The sequence below is a fragment of the Zootoca vivipara genome, chromosome 5, assembly GCF_965207765.1.
Source record: "Zootoca vivipara chromosome 5, rZooViv2.hap1.1, whole genome shotgun sequence".
Taxonomy (NCBI): Eukaryota; Metazoa; Chordata; class Lepidosauria; order Squamata; family Lacertidae; genus Zootoca; species Zootoca vivipara.
In genome coordinates this window covers 32,394-57,535 of record NC_142588.1, presented here as the reverse complement: position 1 = coordinate 57,535, position 25,142 = coordinate 32,394, and the positions used below count along the sequence as shown (strand labels likewise).

General features: G+C 44.1%; 1 protein-coding gene across 1 annotated transcript in view; it reads right to left on the bottom strand.

The window, feature by feature from the left end:
- Nucleotides 1–553: 553 nt before the first annotated feature.
- Nucleotides 554–25,142, bottom strand: part of LOC148685540 (uncharacterized) — a 31,973-nt gene continuing 7,384 nt past the window's right edge. The window contains exons 5-7 of the mRNA XM_088669670.1: nt 9,361–9,509; nt 5,836–5,937; nt 554–1,079 (exon numbers count right to left, since the gene is read on the bottom strand). Coding sequence (XP_088525796.1) covers nt 1,061–1,079; nt 5,836–5,937; nt 9,361–9,509 — 270 coding nt within the window. The 3' untranslated portion in view covers nt 554–1,060. The remainder of the gene's footprint in view (nt 1,080–5,835; nt 5,938–9,360; nt 9,510–25,142) is intronic.

The following is a 25,142-nucleotide window of genomic DNA, read 5'->3' as shown; positions in this document are numbered from 1 at the left end:
ATAAACTTTATTGAATACAGGTGGCAACCAGAGCATTGCTCCCATTGGCCGAGCACACATGAGCCCACCCTGCCCCCATTCTGTCCTCTTCTGAGTCCACTATATCATATGACCAGCATCAGAAAGTAACCCCCCCCCCACTATTTTAAGTGTATTTGTTCGAGCAGAGGACCAAACCTCATGGGGACCTTCTGAGGCTTCATGCAACCAAAGACAACGGTACAACGTAAGAAATCAATATGTATGTCATTAAGACATTGCCTCTGTCAAAAGCTACCAGCCAAGAGAGCTCAAGAGTGTTATCAACTTCAGATGTCATTTCTAACATACAGTATATTCATATAAAGCTTGAAAGAATGACACTAGGGAGAAAAGAACCAACTAAATGGGTGTAATACTAATATCGGGAGTCTGTGGCAAAGCAGTCTCTGATATATGTGGATGAAAGTAAGTCCTGAAAAGGAGAGAGATGGCTGGATCGGTAAATGGGATGTGTGCAGTATGGCTCACGCTCAAACATACATTGAAAGAAATAACGTAATTAGATTTGACATATTTGGAACATCAGTTTTATTTCTCAAGTCTTTTAAGATCTCCAATTTTCATTAGGTATTTTACAGAGCAAGTGTTAAAAAGGATGGCCAGCATACCCTTCTGTCAACTTTCCAAATTCCCTTTTACAAAACAAAAAAACCCTCTCTTTTTTGAAATAAAGTATAAAAGTCAGACTTGAATCACTTGAACATACATCTTTCCAAAACAAGCAATTCAGGTAGTTATCCAGCAACAACCCCATATCAATATTTATTTTAAAAGTATGAAAACAGCAGTGACCCAGCACTAGCCTACATTTTAAATAGAAAAAAAGTTATCCATAGCCAACTTCTTAAAAAAACAAACAAAGCAAATGCCACCTCCTGGGTGAGTTGAAGATTGGTCAGAGTCCAGCAGTGACCTTCAATTGGCAACTCTTGCGACTAGTCCTGCAGTCCATAAGTGACCAGACCCCACATCAAAACAGCAAGCAGGGCGGCTGGCCACCATTTCTGGCACGCGCGGTTCAGAGGGACCCAAAGAATCTGTGTAGGAACAGAATAAACAAACCGATTAAAAACCACCAGAATTAGAGAATGAGAGCAGGAAAAAAAATACCTGCATGTAGAATAGTGGGTAAGAAGGATGAAGACACAGCTCTCAAGACAACCAGCTCTTTATTCTAGCTCTGAGTCCAGACTGAACAGCAGCTTAGCCAACTGGCTTATATAGTACTCAGTAACTTGCAACAGTAACAAACTTCCCCTAGCTACCCAATCCGTGAACAGCACTCTCAATCCTTCATTTGCATGTTGTGGACCTGAGTGAGAACTGCAGCCACAGTGGGCAGGGTAAGAACTGCAGCCATGGTGGCCAGAAGGAGTACTGCAGTTAACTTAATACATAACACTGCAGTAGTTCAGGAGTGGCTGACCTGCAGTCCTGGTTTTGGACTCCAGTTCCCCTCAGCCTCATAACAAAGGCATTTTTGTTTTAAGAAGGCTTCCCCGGAAGTGTGTCCCAGTCATTTACGAAATATTAATTGTACAACTATAAAGGAATGCTTTCAATGGTTTTTTGAATCTGCTTGTTTTGCACGTTATCTTCTCAACACTGTGCACTGCTTTGATTTCCCCAGGCTGTGGAGTGGTTTATCAGTTTGTAAAATAAATGATGGGAGTTGGAGACCAGCAACGTGGTACTTCCTCAGCTGCACCAGTTCAGAATTCAGGAGCCGCAAAATGTTTGTTCTTCACATCTTGGGATTCTCTCCCACATGAAAAGCTCCCTGTTTGCGCAATGCTAGTGCTGCTTAAAAAAAATAAAAAATCATAGGAAATGCCTTTGTTAGGACCAACCAATCTACCAAGTGTAGTTTTGATGGAAGCGTTCCCAAGCTTAATTGAAAGGTAAAGCCTTTGCTTTTCTTCACTGCTGGGGGCAAGGAAACAAAGTGAAGAGTGGGGAAATGGGATCAAGCAAGCCCAGTAGCATTCCCTAGGTTTAGATGCCACAGCATTGTACAACTAAAATGGGCTTAGGCAGTGCTGTGATGGACACCATCCATAACCCCTTCAAGAACCACTCCTAGCTTCACAAATAAGAGTTAAACTTTTCTAAAAAAGGTAAATATAGAAAGCCTACAATCATCATTATTTTTTGCTCCCTTGGAAATCTAGGGAAAACGGAGGAGGAAAGAGCAATTAGTTAATGCAGGATCTGCCAGCCCAAAGCATAACACATTAGGTTGGATTTTGGACCCATCGAGACTGATGTGAAAAGATAGCCATGACTTAAGTCCAGTTGATTTTAATGAGAATTTGAGTGCAAGACTGTACCCCTATCTAGGAGGAGATCTCATTGAACTCAGTGGGGCTGACTTCTCAGTAAGCATATCAGAACTGACTGCTTCTCTGGATCCAACCCATAAATCCTATTTTGCACTAATTTGGGGGTTATAGGGAAGCACACTGTTTTCTGGCATTCACTGACAACGGTCTATGTATTTATATGGAGGTTATCCCGATTTGCTATTACTGTAATAGTTCTCAAGGAAACACAAGCAAAATTGGGCAGGAACCTAATAGCAGTATAAGCCACGAACCTTTAAAGTTCAGTTCTATGAAAACCATCAGGCCAAAGCACAAAAGTGGGCTGAACCGCATGCTGACAATGCAATTCTTGGGAGGGAGCCCCATTGAACTAAATGGACTTCAGCTTACAAGGAGACAAGCATAGGACTGCACTGCAAGATTCCAAATTCCCCTTTACTACGTTTTTTTCTTCTTTCCAGCACCTCAGTTGAAAAATTGCAAATGAAAATAATATGAAATTTACCCAGTTACAGTCGAGAATCTTCTTTCTCCAGCCACTGTTCAAAAAACTCCCAGAGGCTTTTATAATACTTCTAAAATTACTCCAGATACAAGTGTGAAAAACATTGGCAGCTATCCTATTGAGAAACAAAATAGTTGGGAGAATTAGAATTTAGTTTAAAATTAAACAGGCGGCATGGAAATGAACCCTGAGCTCCAAATCAAGTATTAAATGTGCTTCTAATCAAACAAGCAGGGACACGGATGGTACTGTGGTCTAAACCAGAGCCTTGGGCTTGCCAATCAGAAGGCCGGCGGTTTGAATCCCTGTGACGGGGTGAGCTCCCGTTGCTCGGTCCCAGCTCCTGCCAACCTAGCAGTTCGAAAACACGTCAAAGTGCAAGTAGATAAATAGGTACCGCTCCAGCAGGAAGGTAAATGGTGTTTCTGTGTGCTGCTCTGGTTCGCCAGAAGCGGCTTTGTCATGCTGGTCACATGACCTGGAAGCTGTATGCCGGCTCCCTCAGCCAGTAATGCGAGATGAGCGCTGCAACCCCAGAGTCGGTCATGACTGGACCTAATGGTCAGGGGTCCTTTACCTTTACCTAACAGTGGGAAGGTAAACAGCGTTTCTGTGTGCTGCTCTGGTTCGCCAGAAGCAGCTTAGTCATGCTGGCCACATGACCTGGAAAAACTGTCTGCGGACAAACGTCGGCTCCCTCAGCCAGTAAAGCGAGATGAGCACCACAACCCCAGAGTCGTCTGCGACTGGACTTAACTGTCAAGGGTCCTTTACCTTTACCTTTATAGTTTGGCCATAGATATGTAGCATAGACAATATAAATATGTACATATAAATCCACAGTTTCTTACAAGTCAAGCCTGTGCCAAATTTGAGCACACAGATGAGTCAGCTTTGCAGACGTTCAAACAAAAATTGGCTGCCAAGAATTGTAGTTGTCTACGATGTCTATAAGCCACCTGGTGGCTTGAATGTGAATGTAAGAGCTGCACTTCATCAGATGAAAAGGACTCTCTAGTCCAGAATCCTGATCTCCCAAAGGCCAACCTGATGCCTATTAGAAGCCCATCTAGAAGCAGGACTCTCCCCTTCCTGACACACATGGCCTCTGATTCTGCAGGCGTCACAGTTATAATGACGAGCAGCCATTCATAGCTTTATCTTCCATGAATTTCTTCAATTACCTTTTAAAGCCATCCTAGCTTTAATTCCATAGATTAACAATGTTCTGTACAAGGAAGTACAGTTATACCTCGGGTTGCAAACGCTGCGGGTTGCGGACCGCGTCGAACCCGGAAGTACCGGAAGGGGTTACTTCCTGGTTTCGGCGCTTGCGCATGTGTAGAAGTGCAAAACATCGTGCGCATGCACAGAAGTGTCGAATTGCATCATGCGTGTGCGCAGGCGCGGCGCTGCGGGTTGCGAACATGCCTCCCGCACGGATCACGTTCACAACCCGAGGTATGACTGTACTCCTTTTTTGTGTGCCCTTCATTTTTCAACAGTCAGCTTTATTGGACAAACCCGGGTCTAGTATTATGAGGAAGGGATAAAAACTATGCTCACTTTCTCCACGCCAGGGATGCATAATGTTCTTTGATGTCCTCCCTTTACTCCTTGCCCTTTCTCGAAGCTTAAAAGCCCCACCATTGTAGCATTTGCTCCTAGGGGAGTTGCTCCAGTACCTTCATCTGCTTGGTAACCCTTTTATGAACATTTTGCAGTTCTACAATATCCTTTTTGAGCTGCGGCAACCAGAACTGCGTGCAGCATTCCAAATGCTTTCAATTCACATACAGTTATATAAAAGCATCGTGATTTTGGCAGTTTTATTTTCAACCCCTTTTCTAATTATTCCTTACATGGCATCCACATTTTTCACAGCAGATGCACACTGGATCAGGCACAGGCAAACTCGGCCCGCCAGATGTTTTGGGGCTACAACTCCCATCATCCCTAGCTAACAGGACCAGTGTCAGGGATGATGGGAATTGTAGTCCTGAAACGTCTGGAGGGCCGAGTTTGCCTATGCCTGCACTGGATCAACATTTTCACTGTGATCCACCAGAATCCAAAGATCGCTTTCCTGCTCAGTCACCTGCAGCTCAGACCCCGTTAGTATTTTTTGCCTCAATGTGCACTAATTTACACTTGCCGACGCGGAATCACACTTGCCATTTTAATACCTAGTTTGCGGAGATCCCTCTGAAGTTTCTCTCAATTCGTTTAGTTTTTACAGCCCTAAACAACTGGGGATTATAAGCAAACTGCAGATCATTTATGAACAAGTTAAAGGTAAAGGGACCCCTGACCATTAGGTCCAGTCGTGACCAACTCTGGGGTTGCGTGCTCATCTCGCATTATTGGCCGAGGGAGCCAGCGTATAGCTTCCAGGTCATGTGGCCAGCATGACAAAGCCACTTCTGGCAAACCAGAGCAGCACACGGAAACACCGTTTACCTTCCCGCTGTAGCGGTTCCTATTTATCTACTTGCATTTTGACGTGCTTTCGAACTGCTAGGTTGGCAGGAGCTGGGACCGAGCAACGGGAGCTCACCCCGTCACAGGGATTCGAACCGCTGATTTGTTCTGCACCCTGGTCAAGTGGCCAACTGCAATCCTGCAAACAAGTGGGCACCTAGGCACAATGAGGACTCTTCAAAGAACTGAGGCAAAAAGGCAATTTATTCCCTTTTGAAGGAATAAAGGTGGTAGGATGGAATATAACACTTCCAATTTCAGGTTGGGTCGGTTATTTTTTATGTTCCTCTACATTTAAAGGTGAAATGCACAACGCAAATGAAAAGTAGCAACACTTACAAAGGAAGTTTCTTGCCTTGCTCATTTTTACTTGCAGAGAGGTTTTGTTTGTTTGTACAAACTGGTGAGCATTTAAAAAGCACTTGCTATTGAAAGAGGCATTTCAGAATTAGAATACAGAAAACCCACCTAGGCGGACCTTACCCCTTTGCAAGATGAAGCAGTGAATCCTCCCGTTTCCCAGTGTACGTCCTGTTACACTCGTCCCCTATCATTGCAAGCTGATATCCAACTTGGGTTGCAGCCCTGGAAATGTTGAACACACATGAAGATGATCCTTCATTACAGATCTGTCCCAATGCTGAACAAATTAACAGGCAAACAGACAGCTTAACTGATAAATGACTGAACATAAATAATGCATAATAAGCTTGTGGTTGCCCTCTCAAAAATGATATAAGAGAGTTGATAAAGAAACAATTAAAATGGTCAAGAAGTTGGAGCAGCTTCCCTATGAGGAACAGCTAAATGTTGGGAATTTATAGTTTTTTAAACGAAGGATCAGCAATGGGAGACATATAATTAACTGATGAAACTCATTACCATCTAATGGGGTGATGGCCGCTAGCTTAGATGGCTTTAAGTGGCTATAATCACTATATGAACTGAGATTCTTAAGTATCTACCAAGGAACAATTCTTCAAAATAATAAGAGTAAATAAATAAAAAAATGTTTAAAAAAAATCTCTAGGTTGCTGTGATTCTTCCACCCCCTGAAGTCTAATAAGCCGCCATTAGGCTATTGTAAAAGGGTAAAGGGGCCCCTGACCATCAGGTCCAGTCGTGTCTGACTCTGGGGTTGCGGCGCTCATCTCGCTCTATAGGCCGAGGGAGCCGGCGTACAGCTTCCAGGTCATGTGGCCAGCATGACTAAGCCGCTTCTGGCAAACCAGAGCAGCACACGGAAACGCCATTCCCACCAGAGCGGTACCTATTTATCTACTTGCACTTGGCGTGCTTTTGAACTGCTAGGTTGGCAGGAGCTGGAACGGAGCAACGGGAGCTCACCCCGTCGCAGGGATTCGAACTGCCGGCCTTCCAATCGGCAATCCCTGTGGTCTAAACTGTGGTCTAAACTGTGGTCTAAACCACAGAGCCACCCACTGCAGTACCTTATGACAAATTCTGCATACTGCCTTAATTTGCATAATTAAGGGATACAGAGTTTGGATTGTCAGAGGTCAGAATTTGACCCCCCCCCCCAAACATACAAATCCAATTCTGCTGTAGATCAGAATTCTCTTGCGGGAGGGAAAGCAATGTGCTAATTAGATTAGGACTTATCAATCATGTAATCTATAAAGCTTATTTGATGCTTGCGGAAGATAACATTGTGAATTTTGCTGTTGTTTCTAAAGGGAAAGCTTAACAGAAGCAGTGCCTTTGTGTCCTTATTGCAGAGCGGTCAATGTGGCTGTTTGTTGCCGCTAACACATGTCCTACGGCAGATGGGCATATGATGTGGCCTGACCCTGTGTCAGACCACCAGCACATCTCGTTCACAATTGCGTCCTATGACTGATAACAATTTGCCAGGGTCTCATGAAAAGTCATTTCAACTGTGAATTCTAAGAGTTGAATCTGGGACTAGAGGTGGGTCCCTCTAGTCTTCTTTGAGGACTAAATGAATTTATTGCAGTCTTTTGTTGTATTAGAGCAATGTATTTTGATAGGTGCCCAATAAGCATTTGGATTCGCACAGAATTTGTCTGATAATGGGAACAGGAGCCTAGCAAAGCTTATGCCACAAAACATTTGCCAGACTGCAATCCGATACTGAATATAAGCCCTACTTACAGTCACGGGAAAAAGAAAGAGCACCCTCTTTGAATTCTGTGGTTTTACATATTGGGACATAACAGCAATCATTTGTTGCTTAGCAGGTCTTAAAATTAAGTCAATACAACCTCAGATGAACAACAACACATGACATATTGCGCTGTGTCATGATTTATTGAACAGTTAGCAAGTTAAATGTCAAAGTTCATGACAGTACAATTGGAAAAAGACTGAACAAGTACGGTTTGTTTGGAAGGGTTTCCAGGAGAAAGCCTCGTTTCTCCAAAAAAGAACATGGCAACGCGGCTTTGGTTTGCAAAGTTGCATCTGAACAAACCATGAGACTTCTGGAGCAATGTCCTTTGGACAGATGAGGCCAAAGTGGAGATGTTTAGCCATAATGCACAGTGCCATGTTTGGTGAAAACCAAATGCAGTATATCAGCACAAACACCTCATACCAACTGTCAAGCATGGTGGTGGAAGGATATGATTTGACCTTGTTTTGCAGCCACAGGACCTGGGAACCACAGCTGCCAAGTCTCCCGTTTTCCCCGGGAAATCCCCGTTTTTCCAGCTATTCGTAGCTAGAAAAACGGATTTTTTTGTTTTTTCCTCGGTTTATTCTGGCACAGCGGCCATTTTGGAACTGGGCGGAGCATGCTCAGAAGCGACTTTTGATGCTGCTCTGCCCAGTTCCAAAATGGCTGCAGTGCGACTTCTGGCGCGGCGGCCATTTTGGAACTAGGCAAAGCAGCATCAAAAGTCACTTCTGAGCATGCTCCGCCCAGCTCCAAAATGGCGGCAGCGCTACTTCCGGTCTGCTATTTCCGGCCCGGTCCCTTATTTCTCTGACAGCAACTTGGCAGGTATGCTGGGAACCTTGCAGTCATTGAGTCAACCATGAACTCCTCTGTATACCAAAGTATCCTACAGTCAAATGTGTGGCCATCTGCTCAACAGCTGAAGCTTGGCTGAAATTGGGTCATGCAACAGGACAATGATCCCAAGCACACCAGCAAATCTACAACAGAATGGCTGGAAAAGAAAAGAATCAAGGGGTTGCAATGGCCCAGTCAAAGTCCGGAACTCAACCCAATTGAAATGCTGTGCGGGACCTTAAGAGAGCGATGCATAAACAAATGCCAGCAAACCTCAATGAACTGAAGCAATGCTGTAAAGAAGAATGGGCCTAAATCCTTCCAAGGAAACATGCATTGGATTCCGTCGTTAGTCTTTAATTTAAAAAGTGGTAAATGGCCACTTGCCCATGGCAAGAATTGCCTACAAGTACGTGAAGTATGCAAGGTTTTTTTTTTGTAAATTGGAGAACAGTATTGCTTTCCTCTTTATTCTGTTTCATTTGGGCAGATGGACTAGAAACATTTTGGGGAACTCAATTGCAAGGCTACATCTTTGGTGTGTCACAAGGTTCTGCAGTCTTTATATTCTTATGTCAAGGTGTGATAAAAATTTAACAGGCAGCCAGTAGAAAAATAAAGGGCACATCTTTGAAATAAGTGTGTCTTGCTGCTGAGTTATTCCAAACAAAAATACCATTTTAATGAGGGGGGGAGTTTTATGCACTGATCAGTAGGTTAAGTAGCTTTAAAAGACAAGGTATCTAGAGAATGCAGTGAAGATGGTTTTGTCAGCTGCTCTTTGCAACAGCTGGGCTTCTTATGAATGACTGTTATTTGTGACCTGGAGACGGAAAAGACTGCTAGATATTTCATGATGAGGTCTAGATAACGCAGATCTTCAGAAATGGTAACACTGGATTTCCACTCTAGTTACTCATCTAACATATATTGTAAGAACTGACCTCATACAAGCTTAAAAACCAAACAGCTACCAGAAGGAAAAACAGAGTGTTAATACCATGTGATACCTGATATTCATCTCCATTTGCTCTGCGATGTCTACAGATCTGTTGTGACTGTTCTCTTCCGGAGCTGCACCGGCATTGTTGCGGCTGGAGAGAAGGAATTGTCTGGAGTTTTGTCCCATTTGGGCCATCGCTTCTTCTAGCTGTAGAAGCTGTAATAAAATTAAATGTAATCTTTTCATATTGGTTAACAATGCCTTTGGCACACAGCTACAGCTAAAATGAACAAACATTTCAGGGCAGGTATTTAAGGTTATATGCAGAATTCATCATGCGAAAGGCTGGACTAGATGAATCCCAAAACGGAATTAAGATTGCCGGAAGAAATATCAACAACCTCAGATATGCAGATGACACAACCTTGATGGCAGAAAGTGAGGAGGAATTAAAGAACCTTTTAATGAGGGTGAAAGAGGAGAGCGCAAAATATGGTCTGAAGCTCAACATCAAAAAAACCAAGATCATGGCCACTGGTCCCATCACCTCCTGGCAAATAGAAGGGGAAGAAATGGAGGCAGTGAGAGATTTTACTTTCTTGGGCTCCTTGATCACTGCAGATGGTGACAGCAGTCACGAAATTAAAATACGCCTGCTTCTTGGGAGAAAAGCAATGACAAACCTAGACAGCGTCTTAAAAAGCAGAGACATCACCTTGCCTACAAAGGTCCGTATAGTTAAAGCTATGGTTTTCCCAGTAGTGATGTATGGAAGTGAGAGCTGGACCATAAAGAAGGCTGATCGCCGAAGAATTGATGCTTTTGAATTATGGTGCTGGAGGAGACTCTTGAGAGTCCCATGGACTGCAAGAAGATCAAACCTATCCATTCTGAAGGAAATCAGCCCTGAGTGCTCACTGGAAGGACAGATCGTGAAGCTGAGGCTCCAATACTTTGGCCACCTCATGAGAAGAGAAGAATCCTTGGAAAAGACCCTGATGTTGGGAAAGATGGAGGGCACTAGGAGAAGGGGACGACAGAGGACAAGATGGTTGGACAGTGTTCTCGAAGCTACGAACATGAGTTTGACCAAACTGCGGGAGGCAGTGGAAGACAGGAGTGCCTGGCATGCTATGGTCCATGGGGTCATGAAGAGTCGGACACGACTAAACGACTAAACAACAACATTTAAGGTTAGACTCTGCAGCAGAACCCAAAGAATGTGTTAATGATAGTGGTTAGTTTCTTTGGGATGGATTCAACTAACTACTTGCGCTAGTGGGAGCCAGAGTGAGTCCTACTAGTGAATGGTGCTCCCCTCCCCTCCCCATGCACCTTTCCCAAGATGGCTTGGGGGCTTGGAAGAACCCCACAAACATTGGATGGGGCGGTCGCTCCATCAGGCAAGCAGAAATGCCTGCACTTGCGGAGTGATCTCCTTAATTGTTAATTCCACCCATTAACTGCATATTCCAGTTTTGCAAAACGAATAATCTTTTCAGCCATCCTTAGCTGTTGCTTGGCAGTTACCATTGACAGAGTGAGTGCTCTGCGGGTCTCTGGTAAGACACTGTTTGCTTGTCGCTTTAACTGTTTTGCCGGGCATACACCTCTTCCTTTTCCAGGGACTAAATTCAGCCCCCTTCTCAACACTTCTGTCTTTTCGTTGCTAAAGCTTTTTGTTGACAGAATGGCTGACCTGAATAACAGCCTATTTGAGATGCATCTGTGCTGTTGGCAACACAAAACCAACAGGTCGTTCATATCACGCAGCTGAAATCAGCTTGAAGACATCTGCTGCAACAAACTTGCCCTTAAATATATCCAAAGAACCACCCAAATTCCAGTGGCAACCCTGCATAAACTGGTAAACTGAGCTCTGAGCTACAAGAGTGCATCCATGCTACAGCATCCACTTATCTGTGTCTAGCTAGTTCCTCAGTCTGAGCAATCTGCTCTGGTTTGAAGGCACTGCCCAGCTGGCACCTTCACCTCTGCTTGACTTGATGACCATTGTGCCCTTTGGCTCCATTGCTTCTTGTCTGCTGCAGTAGACCAAGGGAGAGGAGGTCCGAATCTTGTTGGGATCCGTCTCAGTGATCAAATTCTTCTATTTTCAAAGGCCAAGGTAAAAAGGTGCATCTCCAGCAACCTTTGGAAGCTACATGCAGGCCATCACCATTAAGGCCTTCTCACAAGCTACCCGCGTCGAAGCTCTGGGATCATTGGGTCACCAGCCGGGCCTTCATATTAACAGAACGGTGGCATTTTTAATCATTTCTGATATCAAGTTAGACTTAAACTTAGGCCTCTAATTTTCTACAAGACAAACAGCCATTTTTGCAGCCTTGTTCACATGTCAGTTTGACTCAAGCTTTAAACCAAGTGCTCCCTTCCAGCTTTACAGTTCTAGGCTTCTATGAGCAATGTGCTCAAAAAGCTCAGCTCAAAACAATGAGTGCCACTCCTCTCCAGCTCCAGGTTTGTTTGACACTAGTTTGCTTATAGCAGCAAACCAACTTTTGGTTTGTTTCCTCCCTGACACGCTGAAGAAAGGAAAGGGGAATCAGCAGGCAGCTCTAAGTTGGTCATTCACGTTAAATCACTTCAAACTATGGTTTAACATGTTCTGCAAAACGGGCCAGTTGGAGTGTTGGTCTAGCATCTGAGAGACAAGGTTCAAATTTTCACTCACCCATTCTCCCATGCCATTCTTTTTCACACTAGTGATTTTTTTTATAATCCCCATAAGTGTCTTTGTTTGTTTATTTATGAATGATGTGCAGGTGAGAATATTCTGAGACTCTTGCAGGAACGTTTTAAAAATGTGTTTAAAACGAGAGCAGAAATGCCTGTATTTTGTACAAAGCCAAAACGGTGTTCTGAAAGGGACTGAGAATACGCCCATGTGCCTTAGAAATCAGACATGCAAACAAGTCATACAACATCAGGGCAAAACTGCCAAGCGCAACATATGCCAGATCACACCTGTTATGGTAATATAACCCTCCCTTTGGCTAATAAACCAACACAGATATTTGCTTACGCAGTCCAGAATTCGGCTGTAAGTTAGTATGCCGTTTTTCCAGCCAACTTGTTTAAAATGATAAAGCAAGGGAGGGGATATGCAGATTTATGATGCCAAGGTCGCCAGGTGGCCCGGTTTAAATGAATGCTGATAGCATGGAAGATAAATGCTTTATTTGCTTCTGGAATTAAGTCAAACCATATCGTCGTCGTCGTCCCCGGCGCATTTTTGGAAGGAGGCCTAAACTGGTGCCTCATGATCAACGAGGGTGGAACAGTTTAGCATGCAGAGAAGTGACGCAGCTTGGTGGCTCCGTGTAATTGAGACGGCCCCCAGTTCTGATCTCACCTCAGCCAGCAACTGAAAGATAGGACCTTAGAAACCCTGCTATTCTCTCAGCTGCAATAAGGGGCTAATAAAGCTGCTCAAATATATTGGGTGACTGTGTCGACCACGGCAGACTATGGCAAGTTCTTAAAGAAATGGGAGTGCCTGATCACCTCATTTGTCTCCTGAAAAATCTCTATGTGGGACAAGAAGCTACAGTTAGAACTGGATATGGAGTAACTGATTGGTTCAAAATTGGGAAAGGGGTACGACAAGGTTGTATATTGTCTCCCTGCTTATTTAACTTATATGCAGAATTCATTATGCAAAAGGCTGGACTGGATGAATCCCAAGCCGGAATTAAGATTGCTGGAAGAAATATCAACAACCTCAGGTATGCAGATGACACAAGCTTGATGGCAGAAAGTGAGAAGGAATTAAAGAACCTTTTAATGAGGGTGAAAGAGGAGAGCGCAAAATATGGCCTGAAGCTCAACATCAAAAAAACTAAGATCATGGCCACTGGTCCCATCATCTCCTGGCAAACAGAAGGGGAAGAAATGGAGGCAGTGAGAGATTTTACTTTCTTGGGTTCCATGATCACTGCAGATGGTGACAGCAGTCACGAAATTAAAAGACGCCTGCTTCTTGGGAGAAAAGCAATGACAAACCTAGACAGCATCTTAAAAAGCAGAGACATCACCTTGCCTACAAAGGTCCATATAGTTAAAGCTATGGTTTTCCCAGTAGTGATGTATGGAAGTAAGAGGTGGACCATAAAGAAGGCTGATCGCCAAAGAATTGATGCTTTTGAATTATGGTGCTGGAGGAGACTCTTGAGAGTCCCATGGACTGCAAGAAGATCAAACCTATCCATTCTGAAGGAAATCAGCCCTGAGTGCTCACTGGAAGGACAGATCCTGAAGCTGAGGCTCCAATACTTTGGCCACCTCATGAGAAGAGAAGACTCCCTGGAAAAAACCCTGATGGGAAAGATAGAGGGCACTAGGAGAAGGGGACGAAAGAGGATGAGATGGTTGGACAGTGTTCTCGAAGCTACGAACATGAGTTTGACCAAACTGCGGGAGGCAGTAGAAGACAGGAGTGCCTGGTGTGCTCTGGTCCATGGGGTCACGAAGAGTCAGACACAACTAAACGACTAAACAACAACAAAGTGCCACTTTAAATGCATATATCATATCAGTTAAGTATAGGTTCGGTAACAGTAAAGCTATAGAACAAGAACTAATATTGGTCATGTTGCAGGCCCAGCCTCTCGTGGGACCAAGCCAGACATGTTGGAAAAATGACTTGCATGCTAGAAAATGGATTACTCTAATTCTTCTCTTACTAAAGACACCCTGCAGAATGAGATCGCCATAAGTCCAGGCTCGTCGAGCACAACTGAATTCCACTTGCCTATATTACTTTTCAGATAACTGTCTGGTGACATCACTTCTTTATCTGGCGGATGCTATCAAAATATTGAGCATCTGTTCCGAAATTGCTACGACTTAACAATTGTTCTGAAAAACTGGCTTCTTGCTGGTTCACAATGCCGCATTTGGCAATGCCTCGCGGTTCTTTTGAAGCTTTCCTCCTCCGCCCCGACATTAGGCAGGGATGAAGCCTCTCTGAAAGTCTTGGAGATAAAACCCAAGGAACAAGCACGATGCCACGCTATTAACCAAAGCCCCCTTAAGGAACACAAGATCTTCCAGAGGAGCAGTGCTGTTCACAGCGAAGGAAGCAGAATGGGGACCAGTGACAGAATCAACTGGAAGATGTCCCCTTGCAGCAGAAACTTGGTACAGTCTGCCGTGATCCAAGAATACAGCAGCAGTATGAGTGAGAGTAAACAGAACAAAGGGTGGAGAAAGGCATTAAGGTAAAGGTAAAGGGACCCCTGACCATTAGGTCCAGTCGTGACCGACTCTGGGGTTGCGGTGCTCATCTTGCATTATTGGCCGAGGAAGCCGGCGTATAGCTTCCAGGTCATGTGGCCAGCATGACAAAGCCGCTTCTGGCGAACCAGAGCAGCGCATGGAAACGCCGTTTACCTTCCCGCTTGGAGTGGTACCTATTTATCTACTTTGACGTGCACTTTGACGTGCTTTCGAACTGCTAGGTTGGCAGGAGCTGGGACCGAGCAACGGGAGCTCACCCCATTGCGGGGATTCGAACCGCCGACCTTCTGATCGGCAAGCCCTAAGCTCTGTGGTTTAACCCACAGCGCCACCTGTGTCCCAGGAGAAAGGCATAATCGAGTGCATTCTTCACACACACACACAGTGGTATACGCCTAACTTCCTCACAGTATCTAAATCTGCATGACAGATGTATACACCAGAAAATCAAAGGCAGGGCACTTTCCCTTTTTTAAAAAGTTTGGAGTGCCACAGATAAGTGTATGCATTTATATTGTCATCCCTAGCATTGTTTTCAAAGGGGCTGCAGAGCTGCTCTGGAAGAGGGAGCTATGGGTTCAGAAGCATCAATTAACAGGCATATTCCAAGCTTGGAAGCCTTAACTGTTTGTATTTAAGAACTTTCCTCCTATGTTCTTGCTCAAAAAAGGGAACTTCCAGAAGGGGATTCCTCATTGCAGATCCCTGCGTCACTCTCTCTCTCTCTCTCTCTCTCTCCTGAGGGTTGGGAGAACCAGATGAAGGCAGCTTTTGCTCTCACAATGCATTCTCCATCCAATCCTCCCCACGCAATTCCCTCTCCTTCTGCAGCTTCCCCATGCCGCACTGGAGACCTTTTCCTGAAAGTCCTCTGCAGTGGAGAGGAGTGGAAGAAAATTCCCCTTGTGTAAACATCATCAAAGGACTGCCGCATTGGATATTGACAGACTTATTTATGGGGCATGCTTTTTGTACTAAAATGGTCCCTGCTCCCAGACTGGCAATGTAGAAATGCATGACATAAGAGGAAAGAGGAAGGGGAGGGAAGAGGAAAAGCAAGCTCAACTTACAGCTCTTATTGCACAGTTATATAGGTTCCGGTTGCCTTGTGCTTGATTAAGAGCAGCCCCTGCCTAGAAGCACACTCTCCAGCCCTGCCCAACATTCATCAGATCCAGGAGTAGAGCCAGTGGCAACATACAATCCAGGAAGACAGTGCTTGACTCAAGACAGGTGACTTGATGGCAGTCAGAAACCAACTTAAGTTTCCTAGCATCCCAGAGTAATTTCTATTTTCCAGAAAGGCATAGTTTGAAAGTCCTCGCGGAAGGCAACTCATCCCTCCAAAACTAGGTGCATCTGAATCCTAAAACAGATGCTGAATCCTGCAGAGACTGAGGTGCGCTGTGTCCTCATGTCCTGGAGGTGGGAAGATGGTCTTCTTTGGATGGGATTGCTCTCCCCTGGAAGGAACAGGTCCACAGTTTGGGGCTGCTCCTGGATTCATCACTGTCGCTGGAGGCTCAGTTAGCCTCAGTGGCTAGGAATGCCTTATCCCTGCTCCGGCTGGTTTGCCAGCTATGGCCCCGTTGGGCAGCGATGGCTTGGCCATGGCATCCCATGCTCTGCTAATTTCCAAAAGGGATGGACTGCAATGCGCTTTACATGGGGCTGCCCTGCAAGACGACTCAGCAAATTCAATTCGTCCACATTTTATTTATTTCATTTGTTTATTAAATTTATATACAGTGGTACCTCTATTTACGAATAACTCTACTTACGAATGATTCTACTTACGAATGGAGCTCCGTCCGCCATCTTGGATGCGGTTTAGATAGGATTTATTCTACTTACGAATTTTTAGATAGGGTTGCTTCAACTTACGATTTTTTCTCCCAATGCATTCCTATGGGATTCGACTTACATTTTTTTTCTACTTACGAATGTGCGTTCGGAACGCATTAAATTCGTAATTAGAGGTACCACTGTACCGCCCTACATTCGAGGGCAGTTTACAGTACAGGTGAAACTCGGAAAATTAAAATATCGTTGAAAAGTGCATTTATTTCAGTAATGCAACTTATTTTTTATTTTTATTTTTATTTTTACAAATGCTTTCTTTTGGAAATTCCACAGTAATAAAACAAATAGTTACAATAATACAAAAATAAACATCGCTATTACATTTCAGTAATTACATTCCATTTATAATTGACCTGCCTAACGACAAATAATTACAATTACAACAAATAAAGGCTTGACATATCTTGCTTTGCATGTCATGCATCTATCTCATATATTGGTTTCACCTTTTAAGTTGCATTATTGAAATAAATGCACTTTTCAACGATATTCTAATTTTCCAAGTTTCACCTGTACAGTCGTATCTCAGCTCCCGAATGCCTTGGGAATCGAACGTTCTGGCTCCCGAACGATCGAAAACCGGAAGTTAAGTGTTTGGGTTTTCGAACGTTCTTTTGGAAGCCGAAGGTACGACGGGGCTTCCTCGGCTTCCGATTGGCTGCAGGAGCTTCCTGCAGCCAATCAAAAAGCTGCACTTCGGAAGTCGAATGTTTCGGAAACCAAACAGACTACCGGAACGGATTCTGTTCGACTTCCGAGGTACGACGGTATTAAAATCACAAAAATACACAAGAACAAATGAAACATTCATTCACACACACACACACAAGCAGGAAGCCAGCACAGAAAAGGTCTGTTTGTTCTCGTGTTGCCACCCTTCCCACAGAGGTGCTCACCCTGGCTTTTGACACTTCAGGTGTATATTTTTAGGATCCACCTTATTTTTGTAGTTTTAAGTTGTATTAAACTGTCCTTTTATATTGTTAATAAATAATCCAACCTCTCATCCAGGTTTGTCCAGAACAAATAAAAATACAAACAGTACTTAAGTTTACTGGCCTCCCCCCCCCCCCCGCAAAAACCACACATACCTGAGATATTAACTGACATTTAGCAAGTTTTTATGTAATGACAGAAAGGTATTTCCATTTTGCCCTTTTGACCGAGTGAGTATTATTTGGTCACGTGTCTTCAAAAACCACAAATTTTAATGGGGAACAAACTGAGTGGCTGTTTGCATATGTGGTCCAGGGCTTGTGCTGCTGTTCCAAAAACATGATATCATCGCCAGTTTTGCAAATACAAGCTCCATTTCATTTCAGAAGGATGCCTTTTTCAAATAAATTCGGTGGAAACTGTATGTTAAAAGCACTTAACACTTGCTCCACGTTTTTGAAACCCCCTGCCTGCTGAAAACATGTTTGTCTACTCAGACATATAGAAGGCTGACATGTGCTTTAACCTAGTTTTCATGTTGTCAGTGATTTGAATTATTTTTAAATGCTTTAAATAGTTGCTTTTAATTGTTTTTCACTGTTAATATTGCTCTATTCTGTTTGCATGCCACTTTGTGAGACTTTATTACAATGAAGCAGTATATAAATCTTGTGAGATTAAACATAATTAAATATTCCAAATATTATTACTCTCTAGGTACTTGCTGTACAACAGCAAAACCATAAAATCTCAGATGTAGAGCACGTGTTCTCCCCCCCCCCCATTTAGCTCCCTAAAGGGTCACAAACAGTAATCTTCTCATCCCTTCCTTGTGCCATTTCCTGTGACAAATCAACCTCGGTGACCTTGAAACACTGTTTATATTTAAAACAATTCCTAATACAGCTTGAATAACTCTAAAGCACTTTTTTTCCTGCAATGAACATTCATGCATTCCCTCATTTTTTTTTAATCTCATCCTTGCTCTGCAATACTAATCTGGCTGACATGATTTGTTCCTGCCTGCCTATCACATGTAGCCCATTCCAATGCATATTTCATTCGGACGTTTCACTGGTGTTTATTTTGAAGTTCCATGGGACTGCAGCTTTAGGCTGCAATCCTGTGCACCACTGAACTCAGCGGGACATAATTCTGAATAGATGACACAAGATTGCGCTAACAGAAGGTTGCAATTGACATGTGAAGTGCCCCTCACTTCTGTCTACGGCAGGGGTCGGCAACCTAAGGCCCATGGCCCACAAGCTGCCCATGGGGGTAATTTAACCGGCCCATGGACCCCCGCCAACCGCTCGGTTGGCTCCCTTGTGCTGCGCGACGCTGGAATCAGCCAATGGGAGCTTCCTGCAGCCAATGGGAAGCTGAGCGTACCTCCTCTGCGCCGGAAGGGGTGCCAGAAATAGTGTTTGTGCATGCGCACGCGTGCGCTCTGGCCAACTGCGGCGTCTGTGGGACCGTGAATCGGCCCAAGTCACAAAAACTTTGCCGACCCCTGGTCTACAGCTTGGGCAGAAACCGTCTTCTTGACCTCTGGACCCCACTGTCGGTCTCACCTGCTTGGTCCACCAGAGCTTGACTCATAGCTGCCAAGTCTCCCGTTTTCCCTGGGAAATCCCCGTTTTTCCAGCTGTTCCTAGCTGAAAAAAATGGATTTTTTTGGTTTTTCCCGGTTTATTCTGGTACGGCGGCCATTTTGGAACTGGGCAAAGCAGCATCAAAAGTCACTTCTGAGCATGCTCCGCCCAGTTCCAAAATGGCAGCAGCACTACTTCCGGTCTGCTATTTCTGGCCGGTCCCTTATTTCTCTGACAGCAACTTGGCAGGTATGCTGACTTGGCCTACAGAGGCAGTCCCTGACTCCCCAAGGCTCTGAGACCCACTATTCTTATGCATGTATTGAATTTATTTATCACCCTATACCCGTAGGTCTCAGTGTGGTTCACAGAATAAAATCAGAATATAAAACCACAAAGTACATAATCAAAATAAAAAAACAACCCACATCACACCCCCACACATTTTAAAAGGGCATAGGATGTGGCTGCGCATGGCTACCCCCTTACTTGGTTTAGCCAGCCACTCCAAGCCATTTTTGGGGATTGTGGCCACTGGCGCCTGCTGGCATCTTCTGGGAGCCACAGGAGAGAGCTGAGTGCAGGGTGGGGACCAAAGGTGAACAATCTACCCCAGAAGGAGCATGGTGTGTGTCCCCCCACCAGGTACTACCCCTGCTCTTAACACCCCATACACCCCAAGGGGGGGTTCTTACACTGCCTCAAGGCTCTATTTAGAGAGGGGAGGACCCTGCCCCCATGTTTCACGTCCTGACTGCTACGCAGCATCCATATTTCCAGATACCTCATTGGTTTTACACACGGTGTAAAGCATACTCTCATAAACAGTTACATTGGCCTGTGTAACAGGCACGCATGTTGAAATACACAAATTCTTGCATTCGGAAAGAAAGTTGCGTGACCAGACATGGGAGGACCACGAGAGGGGAGAAACTAAGGCGAGTGAAACAAGGAGTATGCAGCCACCTTCTGAACTGTTATTTGCAATGCTGGTCTAATCTATTTACTGAGCTTCACTAAGAGTGACTTCCACCTAACTATGGTGAAGTGCTATTTACTCTTAAGCCACGTGAATATATTCATTTTTATTTCCTGGTTGACTAACACTGGAAGCAAGTAAACGTATTTCCCTCAGCAGAAAACATTTTCAGATTGGGACCAACCAACTTCTGTATTTTCTGGGCCTATTCTATTCTATGGGGAGGGGGCCAAAGACAAGCTCAGCGATAGAGTGTGTTGCTTATGGAAAGTCCCAGATTCCAACTGGTGAGATCTCTGGCAGCAGAAAAGGATCTCTTCCTGAGACCTTACAAATTATACGTTTGAAGCACATTTCAAGCACATTTCCCCCTTCAAAGAATGCTGGGCACTGTACCTACGGGACCGCCTCTCCCGGTATGACCCACAGAGGACATTACGATCCACAAATAATAACATATTGGAGATCCCGAGTCACAAGGTGGCTAGGCTGGCCTCGACCAGGACCAGGGCCTTCTCAGTACTGGCCCCGACCTGGTGGAACGCTCTGTCCCAGGAGACTAGGGCCCTGCGGGATTTGTCATCTTTTCGTAGGGCCTGCAAGACAGAGCTGTTCCGTTTGGCCTTCGGACTGACAGAGTCTGACCCCACGGTTACCCTCCCCTAAGGTTTAATTTTATAATGGTTTTATCTTATTTGTAGATTTTTAATTTTAAAATTGAATTTTAACATTGTATTAATCTGTGTTTTAACTGAATTGTTTCTTTTATATTTGTGTTGATATTATTTGTTGTTAGCTGCCCTGAGCCCGGCTTGACTGGGAAGGGCGGGGTATAAATAAAAATTATTATTATTATTATTATTATTATTATTATTATTATTTTGTTAAGAGTTGCTGGGAACTGTATCTAGGAAGGGTAAATGACTTGCACTGGCGTGCTTTTGAACTGCTAAGTTGGCAGGAGCTGGGACAGAGCGACCGGAGCTCACCCTGTTGTGCGGATTCAAACCACCAACCTTCTAATCAGCAAGCCCAAGAGGCTCAGTGGTTTAGACCACTGAGGGCCTTTCAGTGTGCTTTAAAGGTACCTAGATGGACCAACTGCCCTTCTCAGCGTAAGACAACTCTTTATAAACTTCTACGCCTTCTTAGAAGTTTCAGACTTCTGAGAAGATGTGCTACAACACTTAAGACAGACGTAATACTTCAGAGCAGGCGGTCTCTTATACAGAGAGTTTTTGACGATAACTTTCATTTCCACGATTTTCCCTCTAATTCATAACTGCAATGACTAAATCTCACTAAAAGAGCACTACTAACAGCACCTCAGTCCTATCTGGATTGAGCTTCAGTTTACTGGCTCTCATCTAGTCCATTACCGAGGCACGACATGGGTCTAGCACTTCCACCGCCTCACCTGCCTACGTAAAGGAGAAATAGAGCTGAGTGTCATCACAATATTCCTGGCAATGTACTTCAAAACTGTGGATGACCCCACTCAGGAATTTCATGTAGATGTTAAACAGCAGGAGGGATAAAACGGAACCCTGAGGAACCCCACATTGAAGGCTCCACGGGGCTGAAAAACACTTCCCTAAGTATCACCTTCTGGGAATGACCAGCCCAGTAGGATCAGAACCACTGCAAAGTGGAGCTACTCATCCCTATGTTAGACAGCCACTCCAGAACGATACCATGGTTGATGGTATCAAAAGCCACTATAGGGAATTAATAAGGACCCATTTCCCCTGTCTCCTCACAGAGGCAATCATACCGGGTGACCAAAACAGCTTCTATGCCAAAACCGAGCCTAAACCCTGATTGAAATGGATCAGGAAAATCAGTTTCCTCCAAGAGCGCCTGGATCTGGTCCACAACCACCCACTCAAGTACCTTGTCCAAGAAGGGGAGACTGGCAACTGGCTGTTACCGGTAGTTAGATTTTCCGAATCTAGGAATAGTTTCTTGAGGAGTAGTTTTAGTGCTGCCTCCTTCAAGCAGGCAGGGACCCCCCACCCCCATCTCAAGGAGGCACAATTTCCCTTACAAACGCTTATGTCTGACTTCTATTTGTTCTTTCAGTAGCTTGATGTTTATGCTTTGATGTTGGCGCAAATACTGATTATACTTTATAATCAAATGTCATGCCAGGTTGGGTTTGTTCAGTTTTATTTCTGTTATCTCTGTTCTCAACTTGTTAAGTGTGCCTTGTCTTCCGTTCTTTCTCATTCCTACTGTCCATGTGCTTCACTGTTTCACTCCAGTTCCTAATCAGATGAAACAGGTGGTTGTGTATGAAGCCTCATGCTATAATGGAAACAGAATCCCCGGTCGGTTCAGACCCAAAGTCCATCTAAGGCAAGCATAGCATTGCTAACAGCGGCAACTTACCAGTAGTCAGATGCCCTCCCTGCAGAAACTCATAGGCATGGGAACACAGGTTAGCTCCTATGTACCAGGTTATGTCATTGCTCCATTGAGCTCAGTATTGTCTACACCTGGAACCTTTGAACCTTTGGGGTCTGGGGGCACAGCAACATACCCATTCCATACAAGAAAAAACTCCTCACACCCCCCCAAAAAATAAAACTTCTCAATTCTGAAAAATCAGGAAGGGCAGGGAAACTTGACGGGCACCAAAGGGTCTGTGACAAGGGCTTTCCAGGATTTCAGACCCTGTGATCTTCAAATACAGTCTTCCCTCAAACTATACAGGAAGGCAACATCCCTTCTGCATTGATTCTCTCCAGAATACTAACCATGGTGATTCAGGTGACATAGAACTTTGGGTCTGGGGCTTCCTCTGGAGTATTCAGCAATGGGAAATTACTTAGAGGAGTGTTCTGGAAAATTGGAATTGAGCCATACATTTCAGTCGCAATTTAACTCTTAGGAACCTGCAGGGGAGTCTTGGCCTCATGCACCTCCTCCCTCCACTGCACACAGAACGTGCAGAAGAAATGCCTCCCTAAATCAGGTTCCAAGTAGCCCAGCCCTGCTTTTCCTGAAAATAACCAGAGAGATGGTTGGATGTTTGCAGCCAATCATGAAGACAACATGCAACCTTATCACTGTCTCCAGTATCTGGTGGTAGCCTATGGAGGTTTCATTCATGGCCTGCCAATCACTACTAAGAAATCCATCCTTCGTTAGTATTGTCTAATCCACTGGTTTTCAACTGGTGGATCAAGACCCATTAGTGCATTGTGGCCTGATCCAAGATGGGTTGCAACAGGAACAAATACCATCATGCAAAGATATGGTAGAAGATTTAAGAAAAGGGTCCCCAAATGCATGTTTGGGTTCCCTGGGCCTGAAAAGGTTGAAGATACCCGGTCCAATCCTTCTAAAATGTCATTTAAGCTAGTGGCCATAATCACATCTGTAGAAGTATCTCCCACTTTAGGTATTGTTTTGTACATGTGTTGTACATGGACTAGAAGATGACAGGAGAAGTGGTGCAGAAGCTTGAGACAGCCTCTCAATCTTGCTAACTGCCCAGTCCCAAGATGAGAGCATTCTGAAGTAAAGTGCTTTGAGAACTGCTGCTTTAAGAATTCATCTTGAGAAGGAGAGATTGCAATCTGCATTTTGCATTCTGAAAAGGGCCTGATGATGTACACACTCTACCCTCAAAACACACTCGTCATTTCCCTCAAATAATTCTCGGCACAGTAAATTATCCCTCACAGAGTTACCATTTTCAGCAACCCTTCACAATCCACAGTGCCCAGAATTATTTTTTTGGGGGGAAGAATGTGCTTTGAATATACGGTACTTTAAAGGTCGAGTGTGTACACAGCCTAAATCGACATTTTCTAATTCTTTAAATAAGGAAAAGAAGTGGGAGAATGGGAGAGGATTGCAGGACTGGACTGGTGGTGAGGCTTGATAAAGCAATTACAACTGATCTTTGGAGACAAAGAAAATACAGATGACCCAAGACTTTCTGGTGCCTGAGGAATAAAATCCAAGTAGTGCCCCAATGATGGTAAAAAAAAAAAACTATTATGATTGCAATCGCCACCCTTTAATAGTTCTTCTGCAATAATATGCTGAGACAGGCTTTCTGACTCTGTTGCACTGGTAGTGGAAGAGTTTGCCCGCGTTTTTTAAGCTTCCTTCCTTTCAAAATACTGTATAGAGATGCTGCAAACTGAATATTCATCTTAATATGCTAATTTGCTTAGTTCCAAATCTTCTTTAGATTAAAAGAAAAGGGCTTGCTTTTGGAAAACCTGCTACCCTAGTTTTCTTTTCACTACAGCAAAACACAAACTGTTAGCTGAAATACAAAAACTGCATGTTGTTGTCAGACTCTAAGACAAAAGCAGACCAAAATAATAAGAAGAGCAGCTGAAATTGGAGGAGGTTTCACAATTAGAGGGATTTGACATGCAGCATTCTCCGTAGTGGCGAGAGTGTTGTTCTTCCTGTTTATCATCCAACAAGTGCAAGTGCAATCCAGGAAATAAGAACAGGGCCTGCACACCACAATTTACCTCCAGGGTAGACTATCATGTTTTGCTATTCTCTCTAGGCCAAATGGTGTCAGACTGGAGCAAAGCAAAGCTCCTCCACAGGCAGCGAGAGACTGTTTGCCTTTGAAGTATGTCATATTTGTAGAACTATCACCCTAACAAACAAGCCTTAGGGGTTAATTATATACATTTTAGTCTATTTGATCTTATTATGTATACGTTTATTTGCATATTAACCAAGAAAAGGCATTCTTCCTTTGCTTTAATGACACCTGGCACAGTGTGCAAGAGGCATTCCCTCCTTTTGTGAGGCAGAAAGAAGAATTCCTCTTCTAAGATGGCACCTGCCAGCAATGTTGTTGTTGTTTTGGAAAGAATCACCATTTTTTTTACAAACTCTGCTGGCCAAAATCAGGATGCCCTCTTTGTTGAAAATTTGAAACTAATTCATCTTAGTTGAGTCCTTGCTGCAGGCCTTAAACATTATTTAGGAGATACATATGATATATTAGGGATGAACGGCTATTCGCAGTCTGAATTTGGTTTTTGTTTAATTAAGTGATGACCTTTCTGTGTAACATTAAGTAAAGTTAAGCTCCAAGGAAGCTCTGAGTTGGAGCCCAAACTAAGCAAGTTAATCCAGTTTAAGTGTTAAATTGATCCATCTGAACTATATTATCACTCGCCGATCCCCTTTCCAGACCATTCCTAGGGTTGAAAGGAAGCCCCTCTC